Genomic DNA, 12,537 nt, shown 5'->3' on the forward strand with positions numbered 1-12,537 from the left:
GCAAAAGGTTTTAAGTTTCATTAGGTCCCATTTATTTATTTTTGTCTTTATATCCATTTCTCTAGGAGGTGGGTCAAAAAGAGAAAAACAAATATCGTATGCTAACACATATACATGGAATCTTTAGAAGAAAATGGTTCTGAAGAACCTACAGGCAGGACGGGAATAAAGATGCAGACGTAGAGAATGGACTGGAGGATACGGGGAGGGGGAAGAGTAAGCTGGGATGAAGTGAGAGATTGGCATGGGCATATACACACTACCAAATGTAAAATAAACAGCTAGTGGGAAGCAGCCACATAGCACATCAGCTCGGTGCTTTGTGACCACCTAGAGGGGTGGGATAAGGAGGGTGGGAGGGAGACGCAAGAGGGAGGGGATATGGGGATATATGTATACGTATAGCTGACTCACTTTGTTATACAGCAGCAACTAACATAACAATGTAAAGCAATTATACTCCAATAAAGATGTTAAAATAAATAAAAAATTTTTTTAAAATGTGTACCAAATATTAAGATAGTCTGTCTTAGAATAATTTCATATCACACCAGATTGCAAACAAATGAGTCCTTGTACCAAGGTGCATTGGTAATTCCTGGATATGACTGACATTAAAATGAAAGTACTGATTGAGAAGGCAGACCCACTGAATTCTCCAGGCTGGATATACAGCTTGCTTCATTGTTAATGGCACTTGTGTGTTCACACAGTTGGAGAAACAGACTTCTGTTCGTTTGTTGCTTTCAGTATGGAATACTTTATACCAATAAATTTTAAAATGTTAAAAAAAAGACAACACTTTAAGTGTGACGGAGTAGGAAAAGTTATTGATCTACGACAGTGGAAAAGGATTACAATACATACGTAAATATGAGACAGTGGGTATTAGTAAGTATGAAGTTAGGAGCATATCACACACACAATAGTTGAATTCTTCTCTTACCAATGATTACTAGTTATAAAAGGTAAGGGCATTTTTATTCTTATAGCAATATATAATTATACTAGTTTGAAAGCTTTTTATTATTTTTCTTTTTCATTTACAAGGAGTTTGCAGGAGAAGCAAATCCTTCAAATGTGTTTAAACTGGCTGATTTATCAACGCGTTTTAACTTGCTTCTTTCCTTAATTTAACCTACTGGAGTGTATACCTTAGCAGGATCTGAAAATAAAATAAATAAATTTGACTTCTTAATATTGAACTGTAAAACGAACATACTGAAAGAAGAAAGAGCTGTAAAGCTGCCCTCACGAGACAAAATGGCTTGCTGACCAAGGCAGAGTTGTGTGAAACCTGGTTATACTAACGTTACACGTAAAAGCCCTAAGATGAGGACAGCGGTAGAGGCACAGTGGTGGCGATGGCGACAGTGATGGGGGTGCCCGAGAAGCTCCCTGAGGAGCCATCCAAGCAGCAACCGAGGGGGCTCTCCGGCTCACAGCTCAAGCCTCACGAGGAGACCCACGGCGGGATGTGAGAGCAGCCCAGACCACAGCTAGCTGAGGCTCGGAAGAGCATGGTGATCAGCCTGGGTACGTCCCCTAACCGGTGGTCACTCATCACTGAGTTTTCAACAGCTGTCAACAACATAAAGAAACGACTAATACAATTTTCACAAATCCAAATTTATTTAATCCCAAAGGATAATCTGCATTCTAAGATTGTGTCACCCTACTTTTTTCATATTAAAATGTTCATTCTTTTACCAAAGGATGGAATTAGGGCTGAGAAACTTTTTTTTAAAATGAGCTTACTTGGCAAATTAAAAGTTGGAAGTCCTCAATCAGGTCTCCAATTTTATTTTATTTTTCATTTTATAGACCTAGTAAGTACCTGTCAACCTAAACCAACGCCAGAATAGTAAGTAGGAATTAACCAGGCAAAAATTTGCGCAGAGGGAGCAGCAGGTACACAGGAACAAGGATGAGGAAAAACATGTCTTTTAAGTCTGCACTCCCAGAACTCTGGAAAGAAAGAGCAGAAGATAAGGCCAAGGACGTACACAGGCCTCCAAGAGACCCTGCAGGCCACTTAGGGGCTGCAATTTGATCCAAGAGGCAATGAAAGGTCATTAGTTCAGCTTTTTAGTGTATGCTATTTACAAACCTTTTCCAAGGGTATATTTATTTGGTCAGATAATTTTTCAGACTCAAAACTACATCAAATTCCCATTAAGTTTTCTCTAAATCAAGTTAGTTGTAGCTATGGTCTACTGAGATTATTTTGTTTCCTGATCAATCATACAACATATCTACTATTTCTTCCCACTTTATGTCTTCTGGAAATATGACTATATCCTTTGAATGTTTTTTCTATGTCCTCTTTAAAATTGGAGATTAGTTACAGGAGGACGCGCTTCTAAAACTTTTTTAATTTGGACATCAAAATATTAACCAGCATCCTCTGAATATAATTCTTTAACCAATGACTAATCCACCTAACAATTTTTATTTATATTTCTTTACCATGTCTACACTGAGACACCCTGGCAACAGTATCCTGCTGAAGTTTATATACCCTACAAGGTATCTAAGTAATTTTTTCACAATGCCTCTAAGGCCGAAAGAAATACCTAGCGGTCCCATTCATTAAACAGTTAGGTCAAAACTGCTTAACAGTATGGTCTACACTTTGTCCAACAGATGTAGTTACGTTTCCCTCACAACTGTAAAATATCCAAGGCACTGTGAGGCTCCAACCTGCCTCAGCACACAGGTTGAGAACTATAGCTCTAGCCTACAACCCTAAAAAGAAATAAAGGCTGTATCTGACAAAATCCATTCTCTGTGAATTTATGCTGCATTGCAGTGATGACTGCTTCCTTTTTTCTTTCTTTCTTTTTTTTTTTTTTTGCGGTACGCGGGCCTCTCACTGTTGTGGCCTCTTTCGTTGCAGAGCACAGGCTCCGGACGTGCAGGCTCAGTGGCCATGGCTCACAGGCCCAGCCGCTCCGTGGCATGCGGGATCTTCCTAGACCGGGGCACGAACCCATGTGCCCTGCATCGGCAGGCGGACTCTCAACCACTGCATCACCAGGGAAGCCCGACTGCTTCCTTTTAAGATGTTTGCAGGCTCTACTTTTAATCTTGCCTGGGATGAACATGAAAAAAACTAGTCTAGTTTTTAGAATCTGCCTTTTGAAAATTATATGATACTTGATGATCTCCAGTTTGCTACCAATTCTTCCATTTTCTACGTCCTCACATAAAACCAAAATAAATTCAATGAATATACATGAAAGTTCATTCAGTATTTGGTATCATGTTTAATCTTTAAAGTACCCAATAGTTTAAAATTTTATAACCAACTAAACCAATAACTGTTTTGCCTGTTCACTAGTAGTATCTCAAGAAGCTGAGAAGTCCTTAAAACGGTGCTTGAGGAGCTGAACTCTACACTCAGACGGACTTAGTTTAAATCCTACCTCCGCCACTTACTAGTGGCCTGACCATACACAGGTTTTTAATCTCTGCAGGTCCTAATTTCTTCATCTTATTAAAAGAGTGATATCTAATTCAAAGGGATGCTGTGATAAGTAAATATAACTTGGTACATAATAAGTATGCAATAAACAATATCTATCATCAATAATAACAAGTTCAAAGCAACATAAGAAAAGGTATACTATATGTTTGAGTACTGCTAAGCCCCCCAAAGTTAGCAGAAAAGAAATGATAAATGAGCTCACAATCACAAATGGTTGAAAAGCTGAAAATTAAAATATTGAAACTATATCTGATGCTCAAACAAAGACTGAATGGAAGTTGTGTTCTAGTGGAAGAAGTAACTGAGATACACAGTCATTGAAGACAATATGAAACAAGTGTAAATGTATGTGAACATTTCAAGGTTATATGGGAGCCTGATGCAAATGGACCAAACTAGTCCATTACTCGTCACTCCAACTGTGAAGAACCAAGAAACCTTATGGAAGATGAACAGCGTGAAGAAGCATAACATAGTTTTCCCTATTTTCTTTATACTACACACATTTATTTTAAGAGATCTGATTAAAATTAAACAAAAAAAGGGGCTTCCCTGGTGGCACAGTGGTTGAGAGTCCGCCTGCCGAGGCAGGGGACACGGGTTCGTGCCCCGGTCCGGGAGGATCCCACATGCTGCGGAGCGGCTGGGCCCGCGAGCCATGGCCGCTGAGCCTGCGCGTCCGGAGCCTGTGCTCCGCAACGGGAGAGACCACAACAGTGAGAGGTCCAGGTACCGCAAAAAATAAAAAGCCATACAAATTATATAGTAGAAAGGTCAATAATACCAGAGGATAAAACCCCGCACAAAAATCTTCTTTACCATTTCATAAAAAACATGCATATGTGGAAGTCTGTAGCCCTCTTTTCTCAAAAATGGGAAGTATTTACAATTAGCTTAACACTTCAGGCTACTGTACATAATTCATAATGTTAATTTGTATTCCCCTCAATTATTTACCTCTGCTCAGCTACCTTTTAATAATCTTTTATAATTGGGAGAGCCATAAGGAGTTTTATCACACTCAAAAGTATTCTCTGTAAAATGACAAATTAAATTTTCACAAAATGGTATCTGCTCTTAACTGGAACGTTTTTATGGAAGAAATGGGAAGGTCTAAAAAAACACATATGCATACTTTAAAAAAAGGAACTATGCAAGTTAAAACTACTGACTGCAACCATATTAAATTAATTAATGGAAGAAAAGAAAAAACCCAATGAACAGGATCATAGTGAGCCATCAATCAGAGATGAACATGCAGAGGAAGACAAAGAGAAAAGTGGGGTTCTAAGTAATGAGGAAAAGGAAGACCCAAAGGCATGTCTTGGATTTCTGCATAGAATGTAATTCCATTTTAAATATATTCTGATTTATTTAAAGCAAGTGGATAAAGTTATTACAACCATATGTTGGTTCAAAGTTATCACATGTTCCTTTAAATAGTATGTGCAGCCTATAACATATATAAGCTACAAAAATCAGGCTGAAGAGCTACATGTTTTCCACATGTAATTAAGGGCCAAATTTGCACATAAGAAAATGACTGCATCCAGAAGGCAAAAAATACTCTATGTATAATGGAGAAAACACCCAGAAGGTGTAGGTATTAGGCTGTACATGGCCTAAGACAAATTTACAAGCAAGGGTGAATTTATGGATCATCACGGTCCAACCTGTTTATAATGGCTTGTTTAGACACGGCCTTCAATCTTTTCCAAGTTTTTCTAAGAGCATCGGCATCAGAGGAATGGTGATGACCTGCAGCCCCCTTGGGAAATCCTGGATGTACTCCAGGTGGGATTCCTCTGCCAATAAATACGCATGATGACTTCCATTACTTTCTCTAAAGCAAAGCACAAGCAACTTCTGCAGAACATGCCATACCTTTCTGGAAGCCTTCGGCCGTGTCTTTCTCCTTTCCACTTAGCTTCATTATCTTCTGCTCTTTGTTGCTGCATTTGATCAAAAATGGCATGGTAATGTTCATACTGTCCGCGAGAAGAAAAAGATGATGGAGCCACAGCCCCTCCACTGCCAAAAAGGGGAGCCTAGGAATCAAACAAAGAGCTCTCACATGCTTGTCTCACAAGACCTAAAAGGTCTGTACTACCCTCAAAAGAAAAAAGTAAATTTCAACACTTGACTCTTAGAAAGCAATTACCTAATTTAACATGTTTTCCTACTATATTATAACCATTAACTATCAAAAACTAGTATACTTTGTTACTAACAATAAAGCTTAATTCAATGTAACTAAAATATAAACTATCACTAAATTTATGTAACTATGAAAAAACTTGGTCTTAATTAACAAGTTTTGAAACAAGTTTCTAGTATACATTTTATGTGATTCCATCCTATTAAGTTTAAATATGTATAGCTTATAAATAAAACAGAGCCTGCTTTTGTAACACTCAAAATTATATCTAACGAAAACATATGGCATTTAACACACCCCAAATCCAATTCAACAAGCAATGAGGATATAAACACCACTGAAACATACTCTAGGTGTAAATAAAAGAAACAAAACAACATACCAATCCTTAAGCAGTTGACAAACAAACTGGGAAACAAAGTGTAAAGCTTGAAAAACATTTCATTTCCTGTAGTAAATGAGTGGCCACAGGCACACTGTAAAGTAGTAAATACTGAGCAAATTTACAAAATAGAAAAAAAAAATTATGAGAAATAAAAATTCCAAAAAAAAATCACTGGAGAAAAATATTATTCAACCCAGCCTTGAAAGCAATGTAACAAAGAAAGAGTAAATGATTAAATATGAACCATGGTATTAAAGTAAAACTTAAAGTAAAAACAAGCACTGGAGGTGTATGTTTAGGTGTTGGCAGTAGGGGGAAAAAGGATGCAGGAAGACATAAGAAGTTAACTAGAAAGAAGGCAGATAGGAAGTGTTATTTGGTCCTAAAAGGTCATCACAGGTAACTACCCTCAGCTGTGCGAGTTCATAGACTAAACAACAGAAAGGAAGACCCAAAGGCATGTCTTGGATTTCTGCATAGAATGTAATTCCATTTTAAATATATTCTGATTTATTTAAAGCAAGTGGATAAAGTTATTACAACCATATGTTGGTTCAAAGTTATCACATGTTCCTTTAAATAGTATGTGCAGCCTATAACATATATAAGCCATACCTTTCTGGAAGCCTTCGGCTTCCAGAAGGCATACATTTTCTAGCAGGAAAGTGCATTAAGACAGTTTCTTAGAAGGTTGGTGGGACTTCCCTGGTGGTGCAGTGGTTAAAAATCCGCCTGCCAATGCAGCGGACAAGGGTTCGAGCCCTGGTCTAGGAAGATCCCATGTGCCACGGAGCAACTAGGTCTGTGCGCCACAACTACTGAGCCTGCGCTCTAGAGCCTGCGAGCCACAACTACTGAGCCCACGTGCCACAACTACTGTAGCCTGTGCGCCTAGAGCCCATGCTCTGCAACGAGAAGCCACTGCAATGAGAAGCTCATGCACCACAACAAAGAGTAGCCCCCGCTCACCACAACTAGAGAAACCCCGTGTGAAGCAACGAAGACCCAATGCAGCCAAAAATAAACAAATAAAGTTTAAAAAAAAAGGTCAGTAAGTCAAATTACACATAATAAGCAAGAATAAGAGAGAGAACAAAGTAGAGGAACCAATTAGAAGGCTTGCTGCACTGACACCAAGCCAAGAAGCCTGCGAGCAAAGAAAGGCAATCAGAGAAGAAGTCAACGGTGAAGGGAGCTGTGGGTTCTCTGCGGAAATAACAAAGGATGAAGGCAAAGGCATAGGACGCAGCCTCAGAACACATGCACCCAAGTGCATGGAAAACTCACAGAAAACAGAGATGTCAGGATGAGAGTTGAGTAAGTGTAGAATGTTACAGAGGTCAGGGGGCAAGAACTGCACTGCAAAGAGGAAATAGGAACCTCAGAGGCAGAGGCCAGCAGCACCAAAACGAAGACAAAGTGACATGACTCAAGCGGAGGGGCAGCACTCAAACGCAGATGAGAGCAGAAGCCAGAACACTGCCCGGAAAGGGAGAAGAGCTTCCAGGTGATGACATCCTGAGGAAGAAGTCTGGCTAAGGAAAATACGAGAACCAAATAAAAGGCATTTCAGTGTACCCAGTGAGGTAAAACTTGTGTTAACATCTTGACGCAAGAATTGTGTACAGTATTATAAGAAAGCCTGATTTTAAAAAAAGTCAGCTCAAGATAAAAATAGAAAACTGATTCAAGATGCTTGAATAGCAAGAGATGAAAGTTGCTAGAAATAGGGAAGATACTTCATTCGGCAGGAAACTCCATCAAGGTGATTTTCATATACATTTTCAAAATGTGCATCTCAGGGCAAGATTATCAGAATCACAATTCTGGTAAAAGGTGGTCATACCTCCTACGAGCCTGGTTCCTCGAGTTCAGTCTGGCGCTAATATCAACTTAAGGTTGAGTGTTCTAAGGTTTCTCTCTAGCAAAATCAAATGTATGTACATATCTCTGAAGATACCTATACTCAAAATAATGCTGAAAACACTGTACTAGAATACTGAGACAACAGGATCTTTTAAACATGACTTTATTCACCAATTATAAGCGCAGGCTGATGTTCTGACAAATACAGACACTCTTGGAACCACTACCACAATCGAAAGCACATCCATCACCCCAAAAGGTCCCTCATGCTCCTTTGCAGCCAACACCCCCTCCCTCCTTCTAGCAAACACTGATCTGCTCTCTGTCACAGAAATTGGATTTGCCTTTTCTTATCATTTCATACAAATGGATTCATACAACATGTACTCTTGTGCCTGGCTTCTTTCACTCAGTATGCTGTTGACTGACCCATGCTGTTGCATGTATTAATAGGCTATTCCTTTTCAATGCTGAGCAGCATTCCAATATATTGTCAAACAACAGATACACTTATATATAATGGTTATCTATATAATCAAACTATATATGTGGAACATTTCATAATTTTTCTAAAAACACACTTTCATAAGAGATATATCAAAAATGGATAAAGCATTGAAAATCAACTACAATTTAAAAAAAGAAAAAAATACCTATCAGAAGAATCAAAAAGAAAAAAATGGACAAAGCAAAAAGTCCCAGATTTTGCAGATACTAAGTAATCAAGGACAGTAGCTTATTTATACTGTGCATAATGTCTTGGTATTTAGAGGTATATAATAATAGAATATTAACTTTGAAATATTTCCCTTAATGTTTAGTTTTTGTTTTATCTTTATTTTGGGGAATCTCCTTAATTTGATTCACATTTTTACTGAGCTTCCAGGTCCTTATCAACTGTACAGAAATCAAGCAGCTGAAGAAGTTAAATATTTTAAACCTCACAGGGAATAAGTACAGAAACTAACATAGACTTTGCTTTACGTCATGGAAAATAAATTGTTTTATCAACCCTCACAGAAAGCAGTATAGAAGTTTATGAAGCGAAGCAGAAACCTATTAAGCACATAGTATCTCACACTGTTGAGAAACTATAATCAAACATTGGTAAAACTGGACTTTAGGATTAAATATGGCTTTAGACATCATAGGGGAAAAAGGTGCTTCACTGCATAAAGAAGATATACGCAAAGGGAGAAGAAAAAATAATCAAATTCTCAACACCAATCATGGACTGATACAAAATGCTTGACAAGATCTGAGGGCCTGCACTTTGGTAAGATTTTACTTTCTAATCATATAAGATATGGGGTTAGTTATTTTAGAATGGGCCAAATTCTGTCTGAGTCATTCCTTATCACTCAGGAGGTTAAAAGTTCAATTTCATAGTAAATTGGATAGTACAGTACAAAAATAGTAAAGTACAATTTTAAAGATAAAACTGTATTACTAAAAACTGTATAAGTCTATATTAATACAGAACTAGAAAAAGTGACTCCTACTGGGTTATTGATATGTAATACGAAAAATGTGTCATCTCAAGACACTGAAATACAAACCAAGAAAGCCAGGGCAGAACATGTATATCTACATAAACAGATAAATTTTTATTCAAATCATATCTTTCAGGGAAAAAGAAACAAGTAAGAATGGTAATCATTTCAACTTAACAAATATCTACTGGGCACCTAAATACCAAGTTTACTGAGCAAGGTCAGGCGAATTCACAGTTTAAAGACCTTAAGTAACAGTTGATTGGATTATACAAATTAAAACTGATAGTACAGAGGAATAATAGTATGTATTCATTTTTTATTGCTGTGTCATAAAGTACTACAAACTCAGCAGCTTAAGACAGACCCATTTGTGGTCTCAGGAGTCTGGGCATGGTTAGCAGGGTCCTCTGCTGGGGGTCTCACCAGGCAGAAATCAAGGTGTCAGCCAGGGCTGCCACCCTCATCTGAGGCTCAGGATCCTCTTCCAAGCTCATTGGTTCCTGGCAGAATTCACTCCCTTGTGGCTGTCACGGCTAAGGTCACTACGTTCTTGCTAGCTGTTGGTCAGAGACCACTATCAGCTCCCACAGGACACCTGTGCTTCCCTGCCACGTGAACGCGTGCTTTTTCCCAGGCCAGCACAAACTGTCTCTCTGACCTTCTCCCTTCCAGGCTGCTATGAGGGAGGCTTATAAAATAGTGACGTGACCACAGGAGTGGCTACCCCATCAGCAGGGCCATACAACACAGCCTAACTAAGGGGCTGCGACACACCCTGTTCACAGGTTCCCCCATGCTCCAGTGGAGGGATAACATCAGGCCTGACCCCTGGAGTCAGGAATTTTGGGACCACCTTAGAATTCGGCATGTAAAGGTTGTTATGAGGGCGAAAGAAGAAACGCAAGATTCAGACTGGCAGAGCAAGGAAAGGAAAAGGAGCTTAACAGGTGAGTCCTTGCAGGCCAAGCTCAGGCACTGCTCTTGAAATTCATTCCTCCTTCCTTCCTCCCTCCCTCCCTCCCTTCTTTTTCTCTTTCTTTCTTTCTTTCCTTTCTTTCTTTCTTTCTTTCCTTCCTTCCTTTTCTCTTTTTCTTTCTTTTCTTTCCTTCCTTCCTTCTCTTCCTTCTCTTTCTTTCCTTCTTTCTTTCTCTTTCTTTCCCTCCCTTCCTCTCTCTCTTTCTTTCTTTCTTCTTTTAAATGAAGAAATTAAGGCTCAGGAAAGTTAAGTAACTTGCCCAAGGTTGTACAGTGTGCATCTGCCCAAAGGAAATGTCTGACTTAACCTACCTAGGTAAACGGCTGGTTAGGTCACTGGTTACCTAGGTAAATGGCTGGAGGTAGGAGTGAGAGTGAGGAGGGACGGAGGGTGCTTTCAGGTAAAGACTAATACAGGTGTCAGGACGTAGCTCCAGCAGGCCACACACAGTGGGGAAACTGCAGTACGGTCCTTAGCTCAGCATGACTAGAGCGAACGGCACGACCAGGATGAGTGCAGAGAGACTGGCAGGGCCCCGCTTAGTACGGGTCTTCTGAAAACGGAATCTTCAGGTCTGCGTGAAGCTAGAGGAGGACTTTAGGCAGAGTGGAGACAAACTGTATTTGATTTTAAAAAGATGCCTCAGGCAGGAATGGTGTATCACAGCCTTCACAGCAAACTTTTTATGCAATTTTAACAGTGTCACATATTAGTTATCAGTACAAATTACATACCAAATATGTGCAGGAAAACTAAGGAGTCATAATAGATGCTGAAGAACTCTAGTAAAAAGTAAGTGTATCCCCCCAAAAAGCCAATTGTATACCTTTTCAAGAGCAGGAGGAAACTGGAGAAAAAGCAGTAGTGTAAGTGCACTGGCACCAAAGGCCTACCTTCATTTCACTGCTTCCACCAGCACTCAGCACGTTTCTCCATCCTTGTTCCCTGGCCCTATTTATTTTCTCCAACTTTTGGGGAAAACAAACAAACAAAACACCATTTCAAATATCTAGTATAAAGTACATGAAATACATTTAGAAATAAAATGGAATCAGTGTATCCCTTTTAAAAAAAAAAGGGCGGGGGGGACTTCCCTGGTGGCGCAGTGGTTGGGAGTCCTCCTGCCGATGCAGGGGACGCAGGTTTGATCCCTGGTCTGGGAGGATCCCGCATGCCGCAGAGCAGCTGAGCCCGTGTGCCACAGCAACTGATCCTGCGCTCTAGAGCCCGCGAGCCACAACTACTGAGCCCGCAGGCCTAGAGCCCGTGCTCCGCAGCAAGAGAGGCCACCATGATGAGAAGCAAGTGCACTGCAGCGAGTCGTGGCCCCCACTCACCGCAACTAGAGAGGACCGGCGTGCAGCAATGGGGACCCAACGCAGCCAGGAAAAAAAAAAAAAAAAGGCGCATGTGTAGGAGGCAGTGCAGCACAACGGGGAAATGGACCATCCTCTTACCCTTTCCTTTTCTTGCCTTTTCATCTGTTCAGCCTTCATTAAGCTAATCTGTAACAAGTTTTAAAGACAAACTTTTTAGAACTCTTGAAACTATTATCCTCTCCAACTTGGCAGGGGAAAAAAGTAAGAGCGAAATAACTACCTGATCCTTTTGTTTCTTTTCTTTTTCATTCAATTCCAACCTTCTCTTCCTTACTGGTTCCTTAAATAAAAAAAGAACATTTTTTATCAATAATAAATATTACTTCTTCTAGTTTCATCAGTAAAGCTAGCATACCAATGGTAGACATATGCCCAGGGAGGTTAAAAAACAGAAATAAGTTAGAGGTATTTGTTTGAAAGAAATAAGGAGGAAAGGTTTGGAGGTTTTATAAGATTTGTTTCTTCTTTTATAATTATTTTTACAAAGCTTTAAAATAAGCAGACAGATGTCTTTATACCTCAAACAGTTTCCTCCTTTCTTCTCCAGGATTCACTTTCTTCACTGGACTTTGATGGGCCTGGACAAAAAGTAAAACTACAAATTAGATAAGGATTTTGAAAAATTCAAATGTATGGAAATTTAAAACAGGAAAAAATGTAAAGCCAATACTGCCATAACTGTCTTTCAAAATACATTATCCCTGGGGCTTCCCTGGTGGTGCAGTGGTTAAGAATCTGCCTGCCAATGCAGGGGACGTGGGTTCGATCCCTGGTCTGGGAAGATCCC

The 12,537-nt window shown here is 39.5% G+C and overlaps 1 protein-coding gene across 7 annotated transcripts in view; it reads right to left on the reverse strand.

Moving 5' to 3' along the window:
* Window positions 1-12,537, reverse strand: part of NEK1 (NIMA related kinase 1) — a 233,037-nt gene that overhangs the window by 131,841 nt on the left and 88,659 nt on the right. For 5 of the 7 annotated variants that reach the window (XM_079926984.1, XM_079926982.1, XM_079926985.1 and 2 more), the window contains 5 exons: window positions 12,269-12,328; window positions 11,971-12,030; window positions 11,829-11,876; window positions 11,265-11,339; window positions 5,375-5,538 (listed from right to left, as the gene is read on the reverse strand). In XM_079926984.1, the coding sequence (XP_079783110.1) occupies window positions 5,375-5,538; window positions 11,265-11,339; window positions 11,829-11,876; window positions 11,971-12,030; window positions 12,269-12,328 (407 nt within the window). Of the gene's footprint in view, window positions 1-5,163; window positions 5,296-5,374; window positions 5,539-11,264; window positions 11,340-11,828; window positions 11,877-11,970; window positions 12,031-12,268; window positions 12,329-12,537 lie in introns of all 7 variants that reach the window. The other 2 variants (XM_079926987.1, XM_079926986.1) reach the window with 2 other exon arrangements.

The sequence above is a fragment of the Stenella coeruleoalba genome, assembly GCF_951394435.1.
Source record: "Stenella coeruleoalba genome assembly, chromosome: 7".
Lineage (NCBI taxonomy): Eukaryota > Metazoa > Chordata > Mammalia > Artiodactyla > Delphinidae > Stenella > Stenella coeruleoalba.